The 27,658-nt window shown below is 42.5% G+C and overlaps 1 protein-coding gene across 3 annotated transcripts; it reads left to right on the plus strand.

Annotated features, from left to right (window-relative positions):
- fxr1 (FMR1 autosomal homolog 1) lies at positions 1 to 27,658 on the plus strand. 3 transcript variants are annotated; one of them, XM_080770983.1, is made up of 19 exons: positions 1 to 91; positions 4,682 to 4,734; positions 5,619 to 5,712; positions 6,316 to 6,387; positions 7,673 to 7,821; positions 9,509 to 9,599; positions 10,418 to 10,534; positions 11,797 to 11,967; positions 12,949 to 13,027; positions 13,456 to 13,601; positions 14,124 to 14,210; positions 18,851 to 19,091; positions 20,034 to 20,127; positions 20,976 to 21,067; positions 21,666 to 21,872; positions 23,056 to 23,151; positions 24,889 to 24,971; positions 25,401 to 25,615; positions 25,717 to 27,658. In XM_080770983.1, the coding sequence occupies exons 1-18, from the start codon at positions 41 to 43 to the stop codon at positions 25,572 to 25,574; spliced, it is 2,097 nt and encodes a 698-aa protein (XP_080627109.1). In that variant the 5' UTR covers positions 1 to 40; the 3' UTR covers positions 25,575 to 25,615; positions 25,717 to 27,658. The 3 variants fall into 3 exon arrangements, with proteins under 3 accessions (XP_080627109.1, XP_080627108.1, XP_080627110.1); XM_080770982.1 differs by having other exon boundaries at positions 25,401 to 27,658; XM_080770984.1 differs by lacking the exon at positions 23,056 to 23,151 and having other exon boundaries at positions 25,401 to 27,658.

Raw genomic sequence — 27,658 nt, forward strand, 5'->3', positions numbered from 1 at the left:
TAACAGCACCTGTCCCCCCACAATCCTTTGCGTGTCCAATATGGAGGAACTGGCGGTGGAGGTCCGTGGAGCAAACGGAGCTTATTACAAGGTAAATACCGGCTTAAAACACACGAAAACAAACGCCAAACCCATCGCAACACGAGACACGCGCGAAGCTTTTGTCATACCGTAGTCGCATATCCCTGTCGTTGTGTGCAAATTAGACTACAGGCGGGTTGAATTGCTCCAAGTTGCTAAAGCTAGTCGAAGTTAGCCGGTGGCTAAGCTAGTTAGCATTTCAGGCTACATTTGCCATGGAATCGTCCGTGATATCATAACAACGCGCCGTCTAGCAACGGGGTGTTCCGGGAGCCCCAGGAACGCAAAACGGCACTATTGTCACGTAAAGGCTTAAGTTTATCAATTAAAAATGGTCGCGTTTACACATTTGCAGCTGAGAAGTTATTTTTCTATCGAGCGGCCCTTGTCAAAACTTCTCAACAGCACCAACGAGGCTACACACGCTTCAGGGCTGTACGTGACGTGAACCGTACGATCCTTGGTGTGTTTATCCCAGAGTTGAGGAGCTGCAACTCTCACCTGTTAGCGACGTTCTAGTTTCACAGATGATGACCTGATATCATATCGAACTGAATGTTCCATGGGATATTTAATATGTGATTGTATTTGGCATTAACTAGACGGACGCAAAAGTCGAAGGCTAATGCTATTGGCTAGCGGACTCTGTAAGGACAAAAAGTTAACATTAGCGATTGCCTCAGTTTCTCTTCTACGTAACATTACACCCGAGAATGGTATTCTACAGCTGACATGGTCACTCACAAATAATATTCCAAATAAGTAAAAAAGTAAGTAAAAAAAAACACACACTGGCCACCCACACGGCGCTTCTTGGAAGTTTTAATTGTGTTTTGTTTTTGGTTTAAGTTGTGGGGCGTTGAGTTTGTGGCGTTTATTGAACGGACGCTTGTGTAACTAAACTGTAACACACTATCTATCATTTGATTCTGATTCATACCTAAGCTATGTGGTTTTCTCGTTTGCGGCGGGTGTGCGAGTGTTTGTGTGTCAGCTGCCCCTTGTCAATCTGGACCAGTTGTCATGTCAGGACAGGGTCACTGATACTCTGTACTCTGTCTAAGCTATTTCTAGACATGCCTGCTTGACTAACCCCTTCCCCTCCTTTCCCCTGGCCCCATTCCTCATCTTTCCTCCCCCTTGCTTCCCTCTTCTCTTCTCATCACACCTTTTTCCTGTCCCCTTAACTATTTTCTTCTCTCTATAGTCTACTCGGCTGCACCCATCTCTTACAATCTGTCTCTTCACAGTCATTCGACCCACTCAACCATTAATTTATCAGTCTCCCTGGCTGCGTGATCCCGTTGCGTTATGGCCCTCCTCGTTGCCATGTTGTCCCAAGCCGAATCACTGAGTTCTACTGTGTTTTGTAATTTGTGTATCCTGTTGATGTTGTGATTTGGTTTATTCTGTTTTCCTAGTAGGAATGTGTTTTCATTGATGTGTGCGTTGTGTTCCAGTCTTTAACAAATCAAGTACAAACCTTTTCCATTCAAATAATATCATGTGCTCATTGCTCAAGCACATTCCTGACAACTTTCCTGACTTTATACATAATTTTTTTACTGACAAGTAGTTTGGTAAACTTTACTGGCTTGACCCTACTTCCGTTGTGATCATGATTAGATTCCTGTGACTTTAATGATTTGGCTTGTCTTGCTTGGACTTAACGTATGGACTTAACGTATCCCTTCTTGTGGCTTGAACCGGTGTCTTACTTGACCCTATACCTCTGGTATTTTAAGGTTCACAGACCTTTATCAGTCTATCTTTAATGTTGTTTTCCAACAAAGGCATTATTTTAACTGCAAACCAAGAAGACTGTGCAGGAAACTGTTTTACGATAGTCAGCCCATGGTCTTCTGACTCACCTGGCCTTCTGACTCACCTGTTGATGTAGGTGTGGACATGTTCTGCCCTTATTATATCTGTTACAGTAAAAGGTGAACATTAAGGAGAATATAATGAGGAGAACATGGTCAATTTGCAATTCAAGATGCACAGATAAAATATGACATATATATAGATATGATATGTAGGATATTATTCAGCAGTAATTAAAGCAGTTGGTTACTTGGTTTTATTGCTAACTGTACGCCTATTTGGTGCACAGTGATATATATATATTAGGTTAACAAGACATTGCAGTCGTTCCCTCTGATTAAATACCAGACAGCACATGATCGGCCAACAGCCAATGTTTTGATTTCACTCTTCCAATAATAACGGAAAGATAAAAGGAATGGATCAAGGAATACTAGCCTAAATAATTCAGTCCTAAACCTGTGTCAGAAGAACACACTTTTTCCTCAGTTTGTGAACGCACAAACTCAGACATCACAATGTGGTGGCGTTTGGTGGCTGAGCCACATTTTGCAGGAAAAAAATCCATCCCTGCTTGTGGGCATGTTGAGTCGTCGACTTGTGCGGTGATGACTAGATGACTAGGTATGTTTCCTTTGGAAAACATACCCAGTGGAAATGGGCAATCATTATTCTTCACCTATAGGAACAAAGCAAAAACAATTTTGGTGTAACTAATGTGATTCATTTATATTCATATATTCAATCCAACTTTTCATGAATGATTTTCGCTTTCCATTTCATTGCAATCCGCAACTCTTCATGGCTTTCACTTTCCTTTCACCAGGCCCAGGAAAAGCCTGGTGAAAGGAAAGTGGTTGTTTTGCAGACTGTTTTAAGTGTTGCATTTGTTTATGGCTGGAGGTGATTTTGTTTTGTGACATCATGCACACACAGCTGCATGAACGTGTAAATCTCCTGCTTCTTTTTCTTTAAATTAATATATTTAAAGATATTTTTGGGGCATTTCTGCCTTTATTGGATAGTGCAGTGAAGAGTGACAGGAAAACAGTGACAGAAACGCAGCAAAGGCCGTCGGGCTCTGGTATCGAACCTGTGACTTGCTGTCAGGCTGCGTTAGAACCTATATGAGGTATGCACCTGTGACCTTAACCACTAGGCCATCAGCGCTCCGTAAATCTTCTACTTTTGAGGGGACGGGCATGCTGCATACAGACAGACAAATCATTTTCTAGGCTGCTTGACCTCCAGGCAGCCACACCATAACAACAGTGATATTTTTCTTCATTAGGCTGTCACTCTGTTGTTTAGTTGGCTGCTACAACAACGTTGAAATATCGAGGCTCCGGCTGCTGGCAGGGTGAAGCCATGGCTCTAAGCCAGTCGGTTCTTCATCTTTCACAACAGAAAGTGTCTGTTTATTCAAACTAAAAGCTATGAATTAAGTTAACCCATTTTGGGCGAGAACCTCCTTTGGTGTGTTCAACATTATGTTATAATTTAGCTATTGAAAAATAGCAGATCTACAAGCTCGTAGCGCGCCACCGAGTGATGCGCTACGAGCTTGTAGGACTGCTATTTTTGAAAAATCGTAAGAATGTGGCGCAAATCTTTGAATATATATTCTTTCAGAGTGAATGTTTTTAACTCAGTCCAAAATGGGTTAAGTAGGCCTTTCTTTTTATCTTGGCAAATATGTCTTGGTCATTTTCCTTGACACTTATATTCATTTGTCAGCATGATGTGCCTTGAAATGTCAGTCGCTAGACTTCCATTGCAATTAGGAATACAGTATAGCAGACGCTCTTTATCCAGAGCGATATACATTAGGCAAGGAAAACATGAGGTAATACGGTACAACAATGCATAGAAATAGTGATCTAGGTCAGATGATGGGTAAACAAAATAATAATAATCAATAATCTGTACATTGAGAGTTGAGACTATACACACTCTAGGATGCCAGGTCTACAATAATCTGCCATCTGTCTACATATGCTAACTAAGTTACATTTTAGCCCTGGCATTTGGCATAAGCCTGTAAGGTCATCATGGCCAGGGCAAGACGTGCCACGGGTTAAGGTGGAGTCTGAAGAGGTGGGTCTTCAGCCTACAGCAGAGGATTGGGCGTGAGTCTGCAGTTCTAACTGCAATGCTGGGGAGTTTGTTCCAGAGTTTGGGAGCCAGAAGGGAGAAGAGTCTGGGACGTGTGGAGCGGTGTGTCCCGGATGTTATATGGAAGGTTCTGAGTTTTGGGTCGACGGTGTTCCTCTTTCCTCTGTTGGCTGATCTGAGTGAGAACAGGAGTGGTTGTTGTAGGGTTAGGTCAGGCTTTGAAGAAATGAGGGTGCACGCCCAGTGATGTAAATAGTCCCGGGATGCAGGGATGGTCATTTAGATGAGTCCCAGGAACATATTTTGAGTTGGGAGTCATATTTTGCCATTTTTACAAATTGCAGCATTATTTCATTTTATATGTTTATAATATGGTTATATTCATGTAGAAAACGGATGAAGAAATGATTATTATAACTAAAGCTAGCAAAATAAACTAGAATAAAAAACAGTACAGTAGTGCTGCATCCCGTGGAATGCAGAGGTTGTTGTTTTATTGCATCCCTTTAACTATAAACTGCGTTTTGGGATGCAAAATGCACCCTATTTTAATCTCTGATCATGCCATACCCTTTTGTTTCCAAAGATGGAAAAATAAATCATCTTCCACATTTGAATGCAAGTTGTATTTATAATATTTCTGTGTTTGTCTGACATGCAGGGCTTTGTCAGAGATGTCCACGATGACTCATTCACCATTGCCTTTGAGAACAAGTGAGTTTTTCTTTTCTTTATGTCCAGCCAGATGCATTTAAATAGTAAATACTTGTTTGAAATGTGTGCCCAAAGACCCTTAAGAAAATTATAATCTAGTTGTGAGGGCATATAAAAATGGTATGTTAGCACAAAAAAAAAGAAAAAAAAGCTGGTGTTGGGTAATTAAACCTCAAAGTAATGGTTATAGCATAATATATGTTTGTTTTCTAATGTCCAACGTTTACGGGTTTATTTGACGGTAGGGGATATATGGGGTGGTTCTGTTCTGTCATTCTGTGGGTGTTGTGCACTGTGCGGGTGGACCACATGTGTGATACAGATGGACTCCGACAAGCCTATGGCTTCTCCTGAGCCCTTTCTGGGATTTGGACAGGACACGGACACTAAAAAAAAAAGAAGTGTGTGTGTGTGTGTATATATATACCCTTTCTCTGAGTGTGTGTGAATGAATGAATGAAATATTTATTTTCGTGTCATGCCACTTTGGCCCGTCCCATATGGGATTGTATGACACATTTCACAGAGTACATTGAATACAACTGACAGTGTGTGTGTGTGTGTGTGTGTGTGTGTGTGTGTGTGAGTGTGTGTGAGAAAGTGATGTTGCCTGTGTATGTCCAACATTCCTTAAATAAAACCAAACTGAATGGGGTGTGGTTTGAAGGTCTCGGGCTTCAGCTTCGTTGACGTCCATTTCCATTGTCTCTGTCTCCAGTTGGCAGCCAGAAGGCCAGGTGTATATGTTGTGTTGTGTTGTGTATATGTTGTTGTTAATTTCCATTGTCCCTGTGTCCAGTTGGCAGCCAGAACACCAGGTGTATATGTTGTGTTGTGTATAATGTGTATATGTTGTTGTTAATTTCCATTGTCCCTGTGTCCAGTTGGCAGCCAGAACGCCAGGTGCCCTTCAGTGATGTCAGGATGCCGCCTCCCGCTGACGGGAAGAAGGACATCGGAGAAGGGGAGGAGGTGGAGGTGAGCATGATGAGTCACCCTAATTAACAGTGGATTGTGCCTTCACACGCGAGGATTTCGGACGGTTTTAGGTAGATTACATCGGCCGTTAGCCACACAAGCTAAAGGTTGCTACATTTTGAATCTTGATACATTAAGCCCCCAATTATAGGGAATAAAGCGATTACGGGCATTTATGTCAACGGTAATGATGGCTTTTCTTTATTCATTACGTCAATAGAGGGTATGTGCATGCTTAATGTGAATGGCACTTTGAGTGTCAAAGCAACATGAGCAAAGTGAGTTTAACATTGTTTAACGTTGTTTAATGCAATCAGATAGGACTTCTCTGTGTGGATGTATGGGCTGTCAAGGCCAGAAAGTAGTTTTTTGACACTCAGTAGGCGTTCCTGCATAACTTCCGGGTTTGATGATGATGTCACGCGCATACTCTCTATAGCCATAAGGGGGTCAAAGACATTTCATGCAGTTATAGATGATTTACTATTTATAACTACTTGCTCTTTGTTGTGCTCTCATTTCCCCCTCTTTCACTGTTTATTGCATTCTCCATCTTTATTTCATTATTTGTCTCTTTCTCATTCTGCCTCTCTCTCCTGTTAGATCTTCTCCAGAGCTAATGACCAGGAGCCTTGTGGCTGGTGGCTGGCCAAAGTGCGCATGATGAAGGGAGACGTGAGTTCCATTTTCCTTATAAACTCAAAGAGTATTGTTCAGTACCGCTTGAAAACAATTAACCAAGTTTAATTATGGAATTGGTCAGAGATGAAATGTGGACCTAGAATGATAGGTTTGGATTTCGCAGACTAAAATCCCAGTCCAAAATATAACGGTACACTGGGCCAATCCTTCTGAAATGGGGACTGAGAATAGTGCGTGTGCTATTTTGTAAATACCTGATTTTTCATTGTTTACATTACGTATCTCTTGCAGCCAATCTGTTTGGTTAGCTAGGCTTACAAGTCTTCTATGTACTGTAAACTTGAGAACGGGGGATAACTTATTCCGTCCACTACAACGAGTCATCTCAAACGGCGTAGCTTGTGGACTCACAAGTCGCTGTCGGTTATTATCGGTTAACCCATTCTGGCCGGGAACCCATTCTGGTGTCAGCATCATGTTATGCTTTAGCTATTGAAAAATAGCAGATCTACAAGCTCATAGCGCGCCACCGAGTGGCGCGCTACGAGCTTGTAGGTCTGCTATTTTTTGAAAAATCGAAGAGCGACTGACATTTTTTAGAATCTGATCTCGGGTCAGAATGGGTTAATCAGACCAGTGTGTGTCCAGTGGAAACCTTGTATGAATCTGATCTTAGGTCAGAATGGGTTAAATTATAACGATGGGAGTGTGGTCTGCATCATTTGTCAGAGGGATTGTCGTTGGACTGTTGGTAACTTGAACCTTTTCTGGCTGATGTGACTGTTACAGCGAGATGCATCCGCTATGCCTGTTTAAGCCTCATTCATAGTGCATTATTCATGTAACCAAAGAGCGTATTTTGACTGGTTCTCATATTTGAATCCACAGTGGCTCTTGCCTATCATTCAGTTGAGCTTGTAGATCTGCTATTTTTTCCAATAGCTAAATTATGTTTAAAACACCAAAAGGGGTTCCCTCCCAGAATGGGATAAAGGCAAACACACCAAAAAATATCTTTAACCCATTCTGGGCGGGAACCCCTTTTGGTGTTAGCTTTATGTTATGCTTTAGCTATTGAAAAATAGCAGATCTACAAGCTCATAGCGCGCCACCGAGTGGCGCGCTACGAGCTTGTACGTCTGCTATTTTTGAAAAATCGAAGAACGACTGACATTTTTAGAATCTGATCTCAGGTCAGAATGGGTTAATCAGACCAGTGTGTGTCCAGTGGAAACCTCGTATGAATCTGATCTCAGGTCAGAATGGGTTAAGACTTGTGTCTTGTGTGTGTGTTTGACCCTCTTGTCTCTCCGTCCAGTTCTACGTGATCGAGTACGCAGCCTGCGACGCCACCTACAACGAGATCGTGACCTTCGAGCGTCTGCGTCCGGTCAACACCAACAAGTCCATGACCAAGAACTCCTTCTTCAAGTGCACTGTCCCCGTTCCGCAGGACCTACGAGAAGCGTGCGTACAGTGGAGCAGCTTTATGTTATGCTTTAGCTATTAAAAAAAATAGTCATCAGTGCCCATACCCGAAGGCGGGGTTGGCAAAAGGGCCTTTCTGTGTGGAGTTTGCATCTTCTCCCCGTGTCCCCTAGGGTAGGTACCCTCACAAAAACATGCAGTAATCCTGGTCTCTAAACTGCCTCCCCCTGGCCAGCCGGGGCGCCTGATGGAGGGGAAAGGAACTGGTTGGAATAACGTGTTCCTTCCACGCGCTACGTCCAACCAGGGAAACTCCCCCCTGTCAGGTGTAAAGGAGCAACTTGGACACTCAGGCATGAAGGAAGCATGAGTTAAGTCCATTGCTCTCCCCAGGTCGGCGGAGGGTGTGTAGAGCCCAGGATCACAGTAGATGATTGGCACAGGGGTGAAAAATGGGTTACAAAATCGTGGGATAAAAAATATATAAAAAAAAAAAAGCAGATCTACAAGCTCATAGCTTGTAGGTCTGCTATTTTTGAATAGCACAGCTTCGGAGAAGATGTGCTCCGATGGGGTTGTACTATTAGCATGCGGCAGGGAGTCGGGGATGGATAGAATCATCTTCGCTACATGCAGTTGCCGTGATAGCGTGGCACGTTATTTTTCCATCACGGTCGTGGCCTTCTTTGCATATTTTAAAATGCAACCATGTCACTATATGTAGTGGGGGTCTCTGCTTCATCTCTCTCTCTCTCAGCTAAGGGAATTTGAGAGCTAAGAAAATAAGCATGTGCTACAAAGTAACTTGAGCAACGAGTAAACAACATACTTGGCATCTAAAAGTAACATGACTAGCATCTATCTAAAATGGTAAACAAACGGGAAGTGCAGCAGACGCTAAGATAATAAGTAAATGCAAGGAGATGAGTTTTCAGATTTTGGCAGAAGATGGGGAGTCAAGTGACTCTGCAGCTGAAAGAACGTCTGATGGAGGGAAGTCATTCTAAAAGTTGAGGAGCCAGGAGGGAGATGGGTCTAGGGCAGGGGTGGGCAACCTTTTTTTTTTGATCAAAGTTACTTTATTAATTTTTCAAGTCACATGAGTCAAAAATGGCATACTTTTTTCTTTAAACTTTTTTCCCCCCAGAGTTCCCACTCTGAAAGAGCCACAACCCCGGTATCTTGTACCATTAACAATGAAATAAAAGGCACATACAAATATACATGCATATTAAAAAATAGAAGAAATTAATCAAATATTGGACACAATATGCAAACAAATAATATATTTCCACACTCACTCCCTAGGGCCATATATTACTGTCGTAGCAAAAATGGCTGATCTCAAAACGCGGGCGCGCTGCGGTGCGTTTTGAGCTTGTAGATCGGCTATTTTTGCTATATTCTAATTGAAATCTTGAATAATCTTTTGCTATTTTTTTTATTAGAATCCTGAAAATTAACATTTTTATGTAATTTCAAATGCCTTGAATTATATTTGTGTTGAGCAATGAGCTACACTAATTTAGACTGCAGTAATTAAAGCTTGACAAATTAAGGGGTTGACGCCATGGCAGGTAAATAAAATGTTTGGGCAACCAAAGTACAACAAGAAGTATACAAGCTCTATATACTGCTTTATTGATATTTTGCAGATTGCCTTCTTTGCTAGAGATACCCTGAAAGGCTGACATTCATATTTATACATTTTGCTCTTTGATTTCAGGTGCCAGAATGACCCGCATAAGGACTTTAAGAAGGCTGTGGGAGCCATTCACATCTCCTACTGCCCTGAGACCAGCCAACTAGTCATCATGGTGAGTTATTCACATCTCCTACTGCCCTGAGACCAGCCAACTAGTCATCATGTTGACTGTTTATTGATCTTGTAGCCTTCTGCCCAGCTTCCGTTCTGTGCCTTTTAGCTCATTTAGCCTGGGACCCACACTAGTGAAAATGGAAGATCTACAGGCTCAACAACGCACTACTTCTTAAATATTTGTTTTCTAATTTGTGGAATTTCTTAGATTTGTCTTAATGAAATTACTGACACAAAATAATTGAATTTTGTTTTTAATTCATTTAAATTCAAAAATAAAAATAAAATTTCTTTATTTATATATATATATATATATATATATATATATATATATATATATATATATATATATATATATATATATATATTTTTAGTGGCTTTCGCCTTTATTCTATATTTCTTTATAGAGGGACAGACAGTAGGCTGACAGGAATGGGGGGGGGGGGGTGACAGGCAGTAAAGGCCGTCGGGATCGGGAGTTGAACCCGCGGCACACTGCCAGACTTGGGACTACCGGCCAAGGTGCCTGGACCACTGAGCCACGGCCCAGGCTTGAAAATCTTGTTTGGAAATAATAATGAAAAGGAAACAAAATAAGAAAGGGACCCATACAAATGTGTCTGTGACCCACAAATGGGTTCCTCCGACCCACTGTTTGGGGAAACGGTATTGTAGACTCTTAACTGTGAGAGCTGTGTTACTGAGGTAGATGACTCACTCGGGCGCTCTTTTGGTTCTTATCATCAAAGCAACAATGAAGTATGTGTTGGTGATTCGTGTGTGTGTGTGTGTGTGTGTGTGTGTGTGTGTGTCTAGTCCACCAACGAGGCCACGGTCAAGCGGGTCTCCCTGCTCAGTGACATGCACCTGCGTAGCATTAGGACCAAGCTGCTTCTGATGTCTCGCAACCAGGAAGCCACCAAACACCTCGAGGTCAGTGCTAACTAGGGATGCCGCCGATTAATCAAATTTCCGATTAATCGTCGGAGTAGACTAAGTGAACTGAACGTTTTCTGTTTATATCAAGTACTTCATACCAGCCCCTTATGAAACTACTTCTCCCCAAATCCAAATGGATTTAATTTTCCATCCTGAATGGCAGTAACTAGCATACGATGAGAACTGAGAAGGTCTCCACAAAGGTTTACTCATCAAAACTGATTATAAAACTGTAACCATCAAAGCATGCATGTTTTATCTGATATTGATTAAAAATAAATATAAATAAAATCGATTATTAATCGGCAGAGCTGTCGATTTGGCTGATGGTCACTTTCTGGCATCCCTAGTGCTAACCATAGTAACAGGTTTGAAGTGGACCGGCATGGCATTTAGTTCCAGATAGGCTGCAGAGGACAGATACACACTCGTGAATATTTTTAACATTTATACAGTAGTAGGATGCTTTATAACGCACCACTTGTGACTTGCATGAGCTGGTCCTATTATCCTTTTTTGAGCGGTGCCTAACCTCTCCAATGAACAGCTATGTGTGTCCATATGTATTTACACTGTACAGTATGTAATATGTATGTATGGATGTCTCCATGTATGTATGTATGTCCGCTTGAGTATGGCAATACCTGAATTATTTTATTTGGATCTGCACAAGAGGCGCAATACAATAGACCCAAACACTGATCAGAATTAGGTTACATTATATGGTCCAACCAGATATAACTGCTGCACATGCTTAACACACAGAGGGGGGGATATATATAGCACATTGATGACATACTATTACTTGACACTACTAGACGGGATGGTTTTTTTTAAGCCACCTAGGGATAAATGAAACGACGCCTTCTCCAGATAGACAGACTGCCCATAGTAGCTGAGACAGAACAGTATTTAGCCAACTGTTTTGCTAAATACACACACGCACGCGCGCGCGCGCGCGCGCGCGCACACACACACACACACACACACACACACACACACACACACACACACACACACACACACACACACACACACACACACACACACACACACACACACACACACACACACACACACACACACACACACACACACACACACACACACACACACACACACACACCTCAGTTCAGTCAGATTTTTCATTATCAACAGAATGTCGTCTTTCTCATTGGAATAAGCTGAGAAAATAAACCTCTAGAGAATTCAGTGTCTTAAATAATAATAATAATAATCTTCCATCTGTCTACTAGAGTTCCAAGCAGCTGGCGTCATCCTTCCAGGAGGAGTTTACAGTGCGTACGGACCTGATGGGCCTGGCCATCGGTAGTCATGGCAGCAACATCCAGCAGGCACGCAAAGTCCCAGGAGTCACTGCTATAGAGCTGGACGAAGAGACTGGAACCTTCAGGATCTATGGAGAGGTGTGTGGTAATGAACATATCGATATGCCTTTGAGAGGCAGAGTAGGAGAGGGAGAGAGGGTGTGTGTGTGTCTAATGTACAGTATATGTTGGTTTTGTATTGATTGATTGATTTATTAACAGTTTGCAGAATTACAGTACATGTCAAGTACAACTCGATACAAAAACTGTTAACAGTGAGTGGACGACACCATAAAGCATTACACTTGTTTACAATAGGGCCCACCATTTTCAATTCATCAAAACATTTAGAGACGTACGAATATACACAACTATATAGTCAAAAGGAAATCATCATAGGAGGTAAAAAGGGAAAAGAAACATATACAGTGAGGGGAAACGGGGGTGGGTGGGGGATTCACATTTTACGGGGGCCAGTTTCGAATTGCAGCCGTCCGTGGGTGCCCTTGTACAGATTTGATGCAGTAGGATTGATTTCCAGGTTCTGAGTGGATACCAATTCATCACTCTGAAATCTCAATACTCTAATAACCTGGGTGCAGGTCTTTTTTCCGACAGCATATTGATCCGAAACCTCAATCGTAACCTAACCCTAACCGCAAGCACGGGAGCAGCGCATGTCGGACCATCGCTTTTTCGCTGCGGATCGGATCGTTGCCCCGTCGGCTAGAATGCTGTCGGAAAAAAGGCCGCCTCCCAATAACCTTTCTTCCAAGAGTGCTAAACTCTTTATTTTCCATGGTGGCCCAGCTTTGTTTTCCAAACAAATGCTGCTCTTTTGAAGCGTGCCAGGTAATGGGTTGTTGGTGATAAGGGGGACGGTGCCGCTTTTGGTTTAGTTGGACACATGCATACAACATTACGACACACGAACGCTCACACGCACACGCGTCCATCCACGTCTTTTAGGTCGGGGTAGCTCCTATATACCTGTTATTTAGCGAGCCATAGGAGCAACACGTGGCAGTATGTAACTGTGCTTATATTAGAGGTGCTAATATCTGTTGTGGTGTTTTTCAGACGGTGGAGGCGGTGAAGAAGGCCCGGGGCTTCTTGGAGTTTCTGGAGGATTCTGTACTGGTGCCGAGGGCCCTGGTTGGTACGTTGACATATACATTAATTTACACTGGAGAAACCTCATGTTTCTGTATCAGTGGTTCTCAATATGTCATGTCAAGGACCCCAAAAATGATATGTAATATGCCGCCGACCCCCATCTGAAAATATGTTGTTCCAGGGACCCATTGGCTTCAATTTGAGAGTTTTCCTATTCCAATTTTGTAAGTCAATGTTTTTGTTTCATTAGTTCTCTCTCCCGATTGGATGAAATTAGTGTCCTGGACCCTTTTACAGAACAAACACTCCATAGCAATGATTACTATCAGAATATTGAACTATTCTTAACACTTTTTAGGGGCTACTGACAGTCTGTTAGCCTCAGTCGGTTAGCCTCAGCTTTTCTTATCGATTGTCACGTTTTCTGACTTTTCCTCCTGGAACGTTGGTCTGTCTTTCTCTCCGTCTCAGGCAAGGTGATCGGTAAGAACGGTAAAGTGATCCAGGAGATTGTGGACAAGTCCGGTGTGGTCAGAGTCAGGATAGAAGGAGACAATGACAACAAGCAGCCTCGACAGGAACCTCGCCCGGAACCTCGCCCGGAGCCACGGACGGACGTAAGCATCCACCGCTCTGCTACTTGTACTGTAACCTTAGGGTTCATCCATTCTGGGCGGGAACCCCTTTTGGGGTTAGCATTGTCATGCTTTAGCTATTTTTGAAAAGTCCTGAAAATGTGGCGCAAATCTTTGAATATATATTTCAGAGCATTTTTAACACAAATATTGGCTTCTGGGGGGCCGTGGAACTACATATTTTCAGACGGGGGTCTGCGGCCAAATACAGATAATTCTGGGGGTCCTTGACATGAAAAAGTTTGAGCACCACTGAGAAACATGGGTTTTTCAGAAAAAAATTAGGATTTAGAAGCCTTTTTTTTTTAATCGACTTCAGTCCAAAATGGGTTAATACACTTTCAGAGTCACAAATCAAATGCATACATTAACACTAGAAATGTACCACAAATAATGAATATGCCAACTATTAGTTTACACATTTAGTTTAGTGCCGCAGTTCAGCTCAGGACTGTCCTGTACTAACATTGTGCCACTGTGGTCATGTCTGTGTTGCTGACACAGGGAATGGTCCCCTTCACCTTCGTGGGCACTAAGGAGAGCATTGGCAATGTCCAGGTGTTACTGGAGTACCACATCTCCTACCTCAACGTAAGTACACGTGTGTGTGTGTGTGTGTGTGTGTGTGTGTGTGTGTGCATCTGTGTGTGTGTGTGTGTGTGTGCATCTCTGTGTGTGTTGCACTGAGTTTGAAAGAGGTGTACTATATCATTATTCTACCTCTTTGTAACCCGTGGATTAAATTCAGTTGGCGCTGTGAAAGTGTACAGGAAAGCAACCCATACTCTTATCTAAAGTGTACAGGAAAGCAACCCATACTCTATATCTATATAAAGACAGGAAAAACGCTGGATTATGACATTTAATAAAAGGGGCATGAAAACCAGCAGATTTTGTACTTTATTTTCCTGCAGTGATGTTGTTATAATATTATATGCATATCCCGTGTCAGAGACACATCTTAGTCCAGAAGCACACGCAGTAAAAACTCGTTTTGTCCAAGGGACCGCGTGCCTCTGCAAGGTCTGAGTCAGAACTAATTCAAGTTGTAATTCGCTGTGCAGTATGCATGTACAATCATAACAACTGCTCCACAAAAGTCCTGCCTCGACACGCTCATGCTGGAGTGAGTCTGTCTTGTCTTTCTGTCGGCATGTGTGTGTGTGTGTGTGTGTGTGTGTGTGTGTGTGTGTGAGCTCGTGCACTCAGCTGAGAGGTTAATGGGGTGCAGCGTCATTGTGTGATGATATGACTTCGGAAAACACCCTTGGTAACAAGTTGTGTTTGTGTATGTGAGAGGGACAAGGACATACAGGCTGGATGTTTGTGTGTGTGTGAGAGAGACAGGTTGTTGTGTAGCCTATAATGTATATATCTGCATTTATGCTCATCATACTGTAACCCACCATACATGTCCTCAACACAGGACACCCTTTTACTACTTAGTTTTCATTTGATATAATTTATTTTGGTGCTTATATAATATTATTAATATTTTACATTATTATAACGTTGTTTTCTTCTGCAAGTAAATTTGACACTTGGTTTGTTTGCTTAATGTTTTCAGACACATTTTCAATATACATGAATATAACCACACTTATAACTATCAAAACATAACTAAGGTCAAAAAATTAATATAATTTGTGATGCATAGGATGTCCCTGGGAGTCCCTGGGACACATTACATTGAAAACCTAACGTCACTGTTCCTGTACAGGTAGATCATTGCAGAACGGTAAAGACATGGTAGACTTGGGTCACATTCACACCAGAGAGCTTTGCTGCGATTAAAACGAATCCTGCTGCACATTTTCTGAAAGTGCACTTCGTTTGGCAGGTGTGAAGGCTCATTCGAATCCTAATGCGTATCAAAGAACCGCATTTTACTCAGAGCAAAAACTGGGTTTTCGCTTCGCTTCCAATCGCACTTGATTACGATTCGGTGCAGGTGTGAATGCAATCCGCAGTAAATAAAGGAAATGAAGCAAACAATGTGGCGGGTGAGGAGCTGAACACAGTTGGAGACGCATATTTGAATGCATATTTTACGCAGCGCAAAGATGTCCCGTTAACGTGGATAGACGTGGTCGAATGAGGAGACTGAAGCCCTGATCGAAATGAGGACGTGTACATTAATCAATTGCTTAAGAAAACACATAAAAACACTGCAGTGTAGCCTATTATAGCCTACAGAATATTCTGTCTGTCTGTGCGTGCGTGCCGTAAACATGGAGTGCTGTCACTGTGCCTCCATGCCAAAAAGAACAGTGTGTGGCGGCTGCGTGCGTAGAGAGAGAGAGAGAAAGAGAGAGGGGGGGGGGGGTCCCAGACGGCACGACACATGCACGTTATGAGTGTAATTTTATCCCCATAGATTTCACTGTGTAGGCTAGTTTATGAATGGAACACATTGATAAAGGTCCCCCCTGCTGCGTTTCCAATTGCTGCGAATGACAGTGTGAAGGCAAACCGCAGCAAATTAAATATGCAAGAATCCCAAATTCTCCGCCCATACGCACTGAGTCTACCGAAGTATTAGGTGAGAATGTGACCTTAGTAAGCAATAAGATTAACAATGGGTGTTGTAGAGGTAGGTTTGCCAAGAGCCATGGGTGTGTCAATGTGCCTAGACAGTAGTCAACGGTATTGTTCCATGCTTGCACTTTGGCACACCCTAAATCTACAGTATCACACCCGTAAAGTAGGTTTATTAGCTGCAGCTGAGGCGCTTACTGTACATCACTGTGTACTTTACTACGATAAGGCCGGTGTAATCATGCAGTCTACAATGTTTTGGTCCTTCTGTAGTTTTTAACCTGAACCGGAAATCAAAATACAAAGTCAGCCTAGAGTTTCATGTCCCTTTTTAATATTCTTTTAAATTAGATTCAGCGTAGATTGTTTTGAGGGTGTAACTGGCTGTGCAGTTCTAATACAGTAGTAAATGAACACCCAATAAAGAACTAATTACCATTATGTTTGAGAATATGTGTAAAATATAGTGCTACTTAATGTGTATGTTTATTAATATCCTCGTACAGTGTATTTCTAAATTTGGAATGGTTGTCTGATACACACAGTTCATTTTAAATACCGTAATTTCCGGACTATAAAGCGCACCTGAATATAAGCTGCACCAGCTAAATGTAGGGAAAAAAGCTAATGTGTACAAACTGTACATATACAAGCCGCACTGGACTATAAGCCGCATAGAGGCCATAGAGATAGATTTAGAAGGTCCCCTAGTGGCCGTTAAGATCCATAGATTAGCCGCACCGTTGTATAGGCTCAGGGTTCAAAGCATGGGGAAAAAAGTAGCTGCTTATAGTCCGGAAATTACGGTAACCACCATGGGAAATATGCCATTCTGACTGGCCAAGACACACATGAGCTACATTAATTATGTCTATCACTAACGAGAACAGACTTTATTGCCAGCTTAAAAAAAACAAAAAACAAATCGGTGCTTACACTGTAATTTTAATTCATGAAAGTATTCCAGTTCTTAATTGGTAAAAACCGGTAGCAAAATTAAACCTTTATTTTATTTTTATTTTAATCATTTCATATTTTTGGCAATTATGGAGACCTCACTGGTTATCTCTGCTGTCGGGAGGAAACCTTATAACTCCAGAAAGAAAAATATTTTTTTCAGGAAATTAAGAAAACCTTATTTTTTAAAAACAAAACAAAGCAATACAGCCTCATCAAAGTTGGTGTTGTAACTTTATATATTGTCAATTACTTCCATGAGAGTTAAGAGGTTTTTACTACTTTCCATTGGTTCAATATTTTCGAAACAACACACAGATGTAAAGGCTGTTCAATAGCACTGATTTATGCAAAAAATAATAATCAAAAACCTCTCAAATGGAGTTATGAGGTTTCCCCCAGACATCAACGATATGTGGGTTAACGCACTCTGAGCGAGTCGGTTGAGAAAATCACCCGCTAAGTATTTTCTCATAACCGTCTGAATTATCCATTACATAATCTGTCACCAGTTCTGATGAGCATACCTACAGTGTGTCTTTTGCTTTGTGTGTATGTATTGTGTGTGTGTTCTTTTGTTTTGCATGTCTTGTGCTGTTCTGAGTGGTGTGTGTGTGTTTGTTGCATCCTTTCGTTTTGTTTTGTGCATGTGTGTGTAATGTAGGAGATGCTGCAGCTTCATAAGAAGAGCCAAGAATTGCAGGAGGCGCAGAGGCAGATTACACAGAGTCAAGGCCTAGCAGCATTGAGAGTCAGACTATGGAGCACAAGGCACCCATGTGTTGTAGATGTGTGTATGATGCATATAACCTGTGCATGATGAGCGCCCGCTTTGAATGCTTATCTACCCATACACACCCGCCACTAGGTTACTCACCAAGCACATGCAATGGAGCAGGTAGGCTCTACTGAAGCCTACTGGCTGCAATGGAGCAGGTAGGTTCTACTGAAGCCTACTGACTGCCATTAGTAATCGCGGAAGGCCACTAAACTACCTCCCCCTGGCCAGCCGGGGCGCCTGATGGAGGGGAAAGGAACTGGTTGGAATAACGTGTTCCTTCCACGCGCTACGTCCAACCAGGGAAACTCCCCCCTGTCAGGTGTAAAGGAGCAACTTGGACACTCATATATGGGGACTAGGTTGGCGGAGGGTGTGTAGAGCCCAGGATCACATTAGATGATTGACACAGGGGTGAAAAATGGGTTACAAAAATCGTGGTTTAAAAAAAAAAAGGAATAGCGGAAGTGAAATTACTGCGAAGCTAATGCATGCTGAAACTGCGCTATGCAACAACTTGGCTTTATGTTCACTTGGCGGTTTAAGACTGAGGTTGGGGTTAGAGTTAGGGTTGGTTATAGTCAGACAACACAACCAATGAGATTACTGGCTCCATTAAATGGTCTTGATAAGTAACCTACTGGTCGATATGGGTCGATGACACTAATCCGCTAGCATGAGACGACGGGTCAATGCTTTTGGAATATACATGTGTGCATGAGATGTTGAAATGACTCTTTTGAAGAGCTCATTCTTTTTTGTTTTTATGTATTTATTCATCAGTCTCTTTCTTTCATTCATTCTTTCTCTCTCACACCCCACCCACATATTTTGGTTTCTCATCATCCATCTTCTGTCATTCCTTTCTGTTCTGTTGTCTCCTCTCTCTCTCCCTGGGTTTGGATCTCCTCTCTCTCCCTGGGATTTGGATCCTCTCCCTGGGTTCTGATCCCTCCAGGAGGTGGAGGAGCTTCGCCTGGAGCGTCTGCAGATCGATGAACAGCTGAGGCAGGTGAACCAGGGCCACCGGCCCAACGACAGGGAGAGAGGAGACAGGATGAGGGAGAACAGGGAGAACGTGGACGGCGGCGGTGGCGGCGGCGTGGCCTCCTCTTCCTCTATGCATAACAGCCGCTCCTACTCTGGCCGTGGCCGCGGCGGACGCAGGGGCAACAACAACAACTACACCTCTGGATACGGTAGGCTCCGTCACGGTTCATTGTTGATGTGGGCGCATGCCATGTCTCTTACCACCCCGAACGCCCAGGGTTATTTAATCCATTAAATCATAGAGCCCAGCGATTTTATAGCAGCGGAGCACATTTAGCGACTGACCGGATGTTATCCCGGATGTGGCTGATGTAGCCAAAACACACTCGAGGCGATCGACAACAACGGGAGGTATGATTCATTCAAACGCGACTAGCGACGGGACCGCAGTGGGCCGTCTAACGCTTTTCTTGGAATTGGACGGAATTATTTAGATCAAGAGTTATTAAAGTTTTAAGATTTTCGATCTCGTCGGCTAAAATGGGGGGGGGGGGGGGGGGGGGACATTTTCGATGACGTCCCACCGGAAAATAACATTGAGTGTTGTTGCGCAACAGACGCTCCCAGCCTGTGGAGCGATGCGATCTGTTTTTAAATCAATAATCTCCGTCCTTTTGATAAATCTCCGTCTTGAGCGATGGGCGTTACTAATTGATAGGGCGGAGAACTCCTCCGTCCTGTGCGCTCAGGGTGTTAATGGTATCCTCCTCATTTCTGTGTCTTTTCCTTGAGTATTAGTCCAACCAACCAAGGCTGTGTGGAGAGACACAAGGAAACGATGATATTTACCTTTTTGTCAGGTGAAACCTGTTTTTATTAGTGACCTAGTCATGATCGACTGCCCCCTAAGCCAATGACTAATATGACTGTCGTAATTTTTGTGAGACAAACATATGAATAGTTTTACCTTGAAGATTGTCTTATTGGGTATAGCGAGTCCTAACGTCACACCTTGACTTGAGAGACTTAACAGTTCAAGCGAGGATCAAGGAAATATCAATGATCAAATAAGGGACTTGGATGCACCCATTCATGGTGTCATGTTCATGAACTCTTCACCTCTCCTAACATATCCATGCGTCTCCTACTAGGCACCAACTCAGAGCAGTCTAATGCCTCAGAGACTGACTCAGAGCGCAGAGATGAGCTGAGCGACTGGTCCCTGGCTGGGGAGGACCAGGACAGGTGTGTGTTAATTTGTTATCATTTGTGTGCATTTCTTATCATGTTCTATGCACTTTCTTTGCACTTTGTGTGCATTTGTTTTCTTGTACTATGCACTTTCTTTCTTTTAACTGCAATGATGAGCCTGCACAAACAAGAATTTCACCCATGTTACTTGTAATGTGATGTGACAATAAAGTTTGATTCTGATTCTGACCATGTTCTCTCCGCAATCCTGTTTTATGGACATGCTTGAGCTAGTGGTAACTGGTAGCCAGAGTAATCTAGTAAGAGAGTGGTGACACGCTTTGATCTCGCCGCAAAGGGGGTGCCTATGGGCTATAGTTCCAAACATTGCTCCTATGGCTGGAACTATTCCATTGAGATAGAATGAGCACTTCCGCCTTCCATTGTTACAAATAATGCGAGTCAACGGGAGTGTCATTACTCTCTTACTAGATTACTCTGCTCGTAGTCCTGGTCGTTAACATTCATCTTGAGATTCCGATAGTTTTTTTGAGGTTATGTTTTTATTTCATTGGTGTTTCTTTTCATATAAAATACAGCAGTGGTTTCCAAACCTTTTAGCTCAAGACCCAAAAAAGAAAAAAATACTTTTGCCCGAGACCCAAACTTCTGAAAAGAGCAGATTGGCTATTTTCACAACTACAATTTATTGGATTTCTTAGTGAAATTACACATTGTTTTTAAATCATGAAAATGTTTTGCTTTTTATTTTTTATTCTTTAATATCCCATTCTGGGCGGGAACCCGTTTTGGTGTTTTAAGCATTATGTTATTCTTTAGCTATTGAAAAATAGATTTTTGAAAAATCGTGAAAATGTGGCACAAATCTTTGAATATGACAGGGAGCGTGAGAGAGGACCACGCCCACAGAGGGACAGCCGCAGGAGGCCGGGACCCGGCCGGGGACGAGGAGGACGAGGGAGAGGAGGATACGGTAACGGCTCTGATGAAATCACGCTTGCACGTTTAACTTGATGATTCATTGTCACACAAATAATACGCGATTTAAGGATTTAATTGTGTTTTTGGCGTTGGTTGAACATTGGGAACTTTGATATGAAACAAAAATGAAATTTCAGATTGCCTTCAACACTAGCATGTCTGAGAGGTCATTTTGACTGTTTTTTATTTTATTTTGAAGTTTATTATCTTTGGACCATGAAGCTTTCAGAAGGTTCCTCTTCCATGACCATCATCATTCCATCATCTCAGAAATGTTTGACATCTGAAACATTTCCTAAATATGAATTTAAGCACATGCTACTTCTTGTCTCATTTTACTTCAGACATGCTAGTGTATGAATATGAATATGGCCTTAAGTATGAATAGTCCTTAAGGCATGGTAATAAAAAGAATGCACAGTCCATATATGACGAACAACTTTTAATGATTTTATACGTAATAATATCCCAGTTAAAATAGAGGAAATCTACAAGCTTACGTGTCACAAAATGAGGCGTTGTATGTAAGCTTGCTTGTAGATCTGCTATTTTGCTAACTTTTATTCTGAATTGTGTGTTTCCTCCCCCAGCCGGTACTCGTGACCCTGAGGGTAACCATGGTTACGGAGCTGCGGAGACAAACACGGAGACCGACCAGACGGCCGATACGGACGCTAGCGACTCCAACCTGATGGCCAACCGCCGCCGCCGATCCCGACGGCGCAGAACGGACGAGGACGCCACGCTCATAGACGGCATGAGCGAGTCAGACAACGCCACGAGCGAGAATGGAATAGGTGAGGGTCATTATGTCTCTTTATGTCCTTTGTTAATGTCCATGTTGATTTAAACGGTGACAATTCATGAAGATTAAAGGCTTCTTCTGACAAGAAACCTGGCCAAGAGGGCAGCACCACCCACGTGTAAAAAATAATATTTTAAAAATGTATGAAGTAGTTCCAAAACGAATTGTCCAGACATCCCGATAGCTGAGTTGTTGGGGCATTTATACCACATAGGGCACAATGCTTTGACCCATGTGTCTCCCAATAGAGGGTATGCGCGTGACATCATCGCACCTGGAAGTTATGCAAGAACGCCCACTGAGTGGCAAAAAACTACTTTCTGATTGCATTAAACAATGTTAAACTCACCAACATTGCAGCTGTGCGAAAACCTTGAATGATCCTCTTTCTATCTGCAAAGTTTTTGTTTCATGAAAATCCACCATAGAAACGTTATGAGCTACTTTCTGTCAAGAAATGCCCGGCATTTGATTATTTTTTTAAGTGTCAGAGTTTGGAAGTGCTTGTTTTCAATAACATTTTGCTGCCTCCTGCATTGTGTGACATTTAGAAACAGGTGGTACGCAGGACGGTTGAGTGATTTCCAACGAGTGCTTCCAAACTACAACACTCTCCATGCTGCTCAATGTTTTGCCACTCAGTCTAGATGAGGGGGGCGTGTCCTGATGGGAAGATCATGCATGTGCATACTCTATTCAATTCCCGGTCAGATGGACCATTTGCTAAATGCTCTCTCCGCCCTTTCCTGTCTCTCTCCACTGTCGCTGTCAATAAAAGCCTGAAAATGCCCCCAAAATATAATTAAAAAAAAAGAAGATGGCTAAATACCCAAGTAAACAGCCATCCGCAGTGTGCCATGCTGCTTCCTCTCTGTAATGAGACCGGAACGAAAGTGGCTAGCTCCCCTGAAGTTGTGCATCTGGTATGCCACCCCCTCCTTTTTTTGTTTTTCCTGACCCTCCTCCACCCTAGCCTGGGCACCATTTAATTTAGGGTATATGATCCTGTCGGGAGCGGATGATATTGTTACGTCATGTTGTAGTATTGTTTTGTAGTAGTTGACAGGCAGGATCAACGGGGCGGCAACTTCCTTTTCCCCTCAAACCGTTTTTTCTCAATAAAAGCTACAGGCTACGAGAGGTTTTATTGTTATTCTTGGTTCCCTGGTTCCTAGATGATGGCGAGGTTAAACCTCAGCGCCGTAACCGTAGCCGGCGCCGCCGCGGCGGTGGCGTTGGCGGCGAGCGCATGCCAGAAGAGAGACAGCCAGGTAACCGTGGTAACTAACTGGCTGCGTGTGTTCGTGGTCACACTTACTAACTGCTTGTGCCCAAACGGTTCTGGACCCCCAGTTCTGGTGTGTTTCTCATCGTTAAACCCTCTAGACTTAGTAAACTGGACCTGAGTTGGCTCTTTACTGTTTCTCAGCATATGTATGCTGGGGTTCAAGTGGTTATAATGTTAAGCGATGGGTTGCCGTTAGATGAAATTGAAATATGATCTATAGGAGACGGATGTGGTTCGTCCATAATAATGCACCACTGAGAGAGTGTTATAACATTTTCACCCTTATTCAAGGCCTGCTGCTGTACAGTGTATTATTGATGTATCTGCAGCTTATTTTAGAAGGCATGTGGAAATCTACTTATTCACTAACGCCCCTGCACTGCACAACATACAGTATACTATTTGTTATAACAAATGCACTTATTGTGTGGCATTGCACTTTGTGAGTTGATTATAACTTGTGTTACTTTAATATTATTTCCCCACATAAACAAGGCCTGCAGCTGCTACTAGCACTACTGTGGTGATCATTTATATGCAAATGACTGTATGTCAGTAGCAGGCAGCCATGTTTTTTGCGCAGTCACTTTCAATGTGTCTTGCCAAGTAACTGGTGATTGTGTTCCTTGTCTTTGCATCATAACATGTTGGGTATTTCTCCATTGCAATGTAGAGGGTCGTGTACTAGTCACGCCAACATGTTACTGCTTGTACCTGTATGAGTGAGTGACAAATAAACCTGTCAAATGTCCAGAAATGTGACACAAACACACTGACATTTTCCTGTGTTAGAAGACAAACCTAAAATGAAAATGCTTTAAGAATTAGCCCTTCGCTAAATACCACCCCAAAAAAGCGACCAATGCCAATCCAAATGGTTTAGCAATTACTGTTGCTATGCAGGTCAAGCTTTCGCCCACCTCATAGCTGTCGATGTTATTTTGCATGGCTGTGTTGTTGAACATTTACACGGCTTAACGTTGGGGAAAGTTACCAGGTGATGGCAATAATACTAGTGACCATATAGAGCGTCGCATTCCCGCCCCCTCGAGATAAAATAAATCCCTGTTCATTTTCCTCAGACTTTTCAGAAAGTATTTATTTAAAGACATTTACGCCGCGGACAAAGCCAACTCTTGTCGTGACAAATCATGACGACAAACACAATTTTTCGGGCCAAACAAAGTATTAGAAAGTAGAAAAAAACGGCAGGTTTTAACACTTTTTTTGTTGTTTTTCTTCTTTGTAATTATTTGTTTGGTCCAAAATATTGTGTGATTTGTCACGACAAATGTTGGCTTCGTACGACACTTAAAAGGTCTTTAAATAAATACGTTTTGAAAAGCCACTCGCCGTTCTGAAAGGGGGTGGGACTGCGACGCTCTATATTCTTACCGTGCAATATGAAAACTCCTATTGGGCAGTCATTTCCTCGTATTTCTAGTTTATTTAAATGTCATGCACATTTTTCCCAGTGCATAGCCTACACTGCAGGCCTGGTTGACTAGAGTAGATTTAGAAGATATTTTGAAGGTTTTGCTTCTGCAATGATCCATTATTTATATGGAGAAATCCCGTCATTTATTTAACATGCATCTCAATGGGTAAGGACAGCTTGACCTGTCTCTTCGCTGCTAACGTGCCCATTGGACAAGGACGGGTTGGGGAGGACTATCTTGGGGAGGACTATCTTGACTAATTGGCGTCTGTATTGTGACAGTGACGGTGACAGTGGCCGACTACATATCCAGGGCGGAGTCTCAGAGCCGACAGAAGCCTGCCAAGGACCCCAAGAAGAATAAGGTAATGGTTAGTATGTAGTCGGAGGCTGTTATAATTTAGCTATTGAAAAATAGCAGATCTACTGTAGGTCTGCTATTTTTGAAAAGTTGTGAAAATGTGTCACAAATCTTTCAGAGCGAACATTTTTAACTAAAATATTGGCTTCTGGGGGGTCCCTGGAACTACATATTTTGAGATGGGGGTCAGTGGCCCAATATAGATGGTTCTGGGGGTCCTTGACATGAAAAAGGTTGAGCACCACTGACATAGAAACATGGGTTTTTAATATTAGTATTAATATTTTTTCTGATCAGTTGATATATGAATGAGGCAATCTTCTTGACTGGGCAACCCTAAGACGTAAACATTTAAGTAAAAAAAGAAGTGCACTAAAATGTATGTTGGGACTGTAATCTAAGTCTTAACCAGTTGATCTGTCTCTCGTCTTAGGGTCAGGAGGATGCCATTGCAGAACACGGCTCTACCAACGGCAACAGCAACAAGGATAACGGTGAGGAGAACGGCAAAGCGGCCAGAGCGCCCAGGTCTTCCACCGAGAAGCCTGACAAGGCCTCTTATGAGGGGGATTCAACCCACCAGGCTGTGGTCAATGGACTCTCCTGATCAGACCTCCACAACAAGAAAAGAAAAGAAAAGAAAAAAAGGTTTTCAAGTCTTTGTTGCGTTCTTCTCATTTTTGGACGGCATCGGCGATTAGAATCTGAGAGTAAAATAACACAAGCTCTCCTCTTTTCTTTTTTTGCAGATATTTGAGACGTGTAGGAGGTCTGCCACTTTGCCCCCCCCCCGCCACCCCCCAAACAGGTTCTGTCCAACTACATTCATTTTGCTACCGTTTTTAACGATAGTTCTTCTTGTTTGAGCTTGCCAAAGATAGTCAAAAAACACACAGAGGTGCAGATATCGCAGCTCACTGCGCTTTTCAGTCCCTCCTCCGTGGAGTGGCCGGACTGAATAAGACTTTAAAATAGAAGACAGAGATTCCACTCAAACCCAGACTGTGGTATTAATGCAGTAGCTCCTTTTTTCACATACTTGAAGAATATTATGGTGTGGTTTTAGTGTTGAATACTTTATATCTTCTTACCCAGGTGGACTCAAGTGAGATGTCTCCAAATGCTTTTCCTTTTCTTTCACAGAATACGATGTTTTTGTGCATCAAATGTTTATAAAATTCTACATTTTTGCATGAAAAGGTACCACAGTGTAGGTTTGCTGGAGCTCAGTCCAAGTATGTTTACCATACATGTGATCAGCTGTTGTGCCTTGAGAGTAGATTCAACGTGTCGCTGCCTGGCTCCTCCCCCAAAGCACCTGAAATCCCTTCATTTTACTTTACGTTATTTGATTGGCCTCGCCTGCCTGGAACTGTTCAGTTGTCCCCAAAATGGGGGAACTATTCTAGGCTGAAGTAAACGTTTAATGCATATGGAACTATTTCAGTGGCATATTCTTTTCTGCATTCAGGTCTCTGTTCTATTCATGGGGAAAAAGACGAGTCCAGTTATCCTTTTATCTTATCTGTTGAGGAGTGTCGTTAGCTGCTTTCTGTTGACTTGTTGGTTTTTTTTTGTTTTTCAATATGCAACCACTTCTGTCATGAGAGGCAATGTTATTACAGTGTGTCTGGAAAAGAATCAAACGATATAAGAGTTGTTTTTCTTTGCACTGAATTGTAACTTTTCCTTTATTAATTGTAGTTAAGTCTGGAAGGTGGCCTATTGCTGTTTCAGTGTAGCCATCACAGCTGGGTTTCTCCAAAAGCATCTTGGTGCTACGCAGTGGGTCTGTTTGATAATGAGGAGTGCTGTCTGCTGTCACATTTCCCCATGAACCATTCTTAAAAATGGAGAAAGACATTTGTGTTAAACAGAGGGGACTCCCTCACTCCTCCTGTCTTCATCTCCCTCTAATCTGCCTCTTGCTAAAACTAGACCAGTGGTTCTCAACCTTTATGGGCTGGGGACCTCCCAAAAATACTTTGGCCCATGTCTTGCGGAAATTTGGGGACCCCCCGAGGGGTCGCAGCCCACATGTTGAGAACCCCAAGAATAGACTATTGAAAGGTTAACCATGTGACCCTATTCTGGGGGGGGAAACACACGTGCCTAAAAATAGCCTATGTACAAGCTCACAGCGAGCGCTTTGTGAGCTTGTAGATCGGTTATTTTCAGCAAAGCGTGTAGATTGAAAAACGGGGGTGGACCTATTCTAGCACCGTTGGGAATTGGGTCAACTAAAGCTGACCCTACTGTCGAGATGCTTCTGGGAAATTGAGCCCAGGTCACAATGTCATTTTCATGGTTCTTCCACAGACTGGCTGGCTGGAGACGGTCATGACTGTTTCACTGAGGAAGGAGATTTATTTGGTTTATTTATTTAAAAAAAGAAAAAGTTAAAAAAAAAAAGTAATAAAAAAAAAAAAAAGAATGTACAGTATTTAAAACAAAAAGAAGCTGTTTTATCCTTTCCGACACTAAAACTGGCGTTAGTTAAGTCATTTTCTGAGGCAGGTGACAATTTGGACTACTGAGAGTTGTATCTCCCCAAGTGTTTCTGTTGGGTCGACTACAGTATGTTTGTCTGTTTTTTTAAAAGGATCATTCTGGTTGGTTGATGTGCAATATGTTTTGTATGCAGGTAGTTCTTAAATAAATATGATCTTCCATCTAGATCTAAAACCCAAA

Source organism: Protomyctophum bolini (assembly GCF_963924005.1).
Source record: "Protomyctophum bolini genome assembly, chromosome: 8".
NCBI classification, from domain to species: domain Eukaryota; kingdom Metazoa; phylum Chordata; class Actinopteri; order Myctophiformes; family Myctophidae; genus Protomyctophum; species Protomyctophum bolini.

Excerpts from the sequence above, each read along its gene's own strand:
- fxr1 (XM_080770982.1), top strand. The coding sequence starts at position 41 with ATGGAGGAACTGGCGGTGGAGGTCCGTGGAGCAAACGGAGCTTATTAC. Across the intron at positions 7,822-9,508 it reads CCGCAGGACCTACGAGAAGC|GTGCCAGAATGACCCGCATA; the intron begins GTGCGTACAGTG and ends CTTTGATTTCAG. Across the intron at positions 10,535-11,796 it reads AAGCCACCAAACACCTCGAG|AGTTCCAAGCAGCTGGCGTC; the intron begins GTCAGTGCTAAC and ends TCTGTCTACTAG.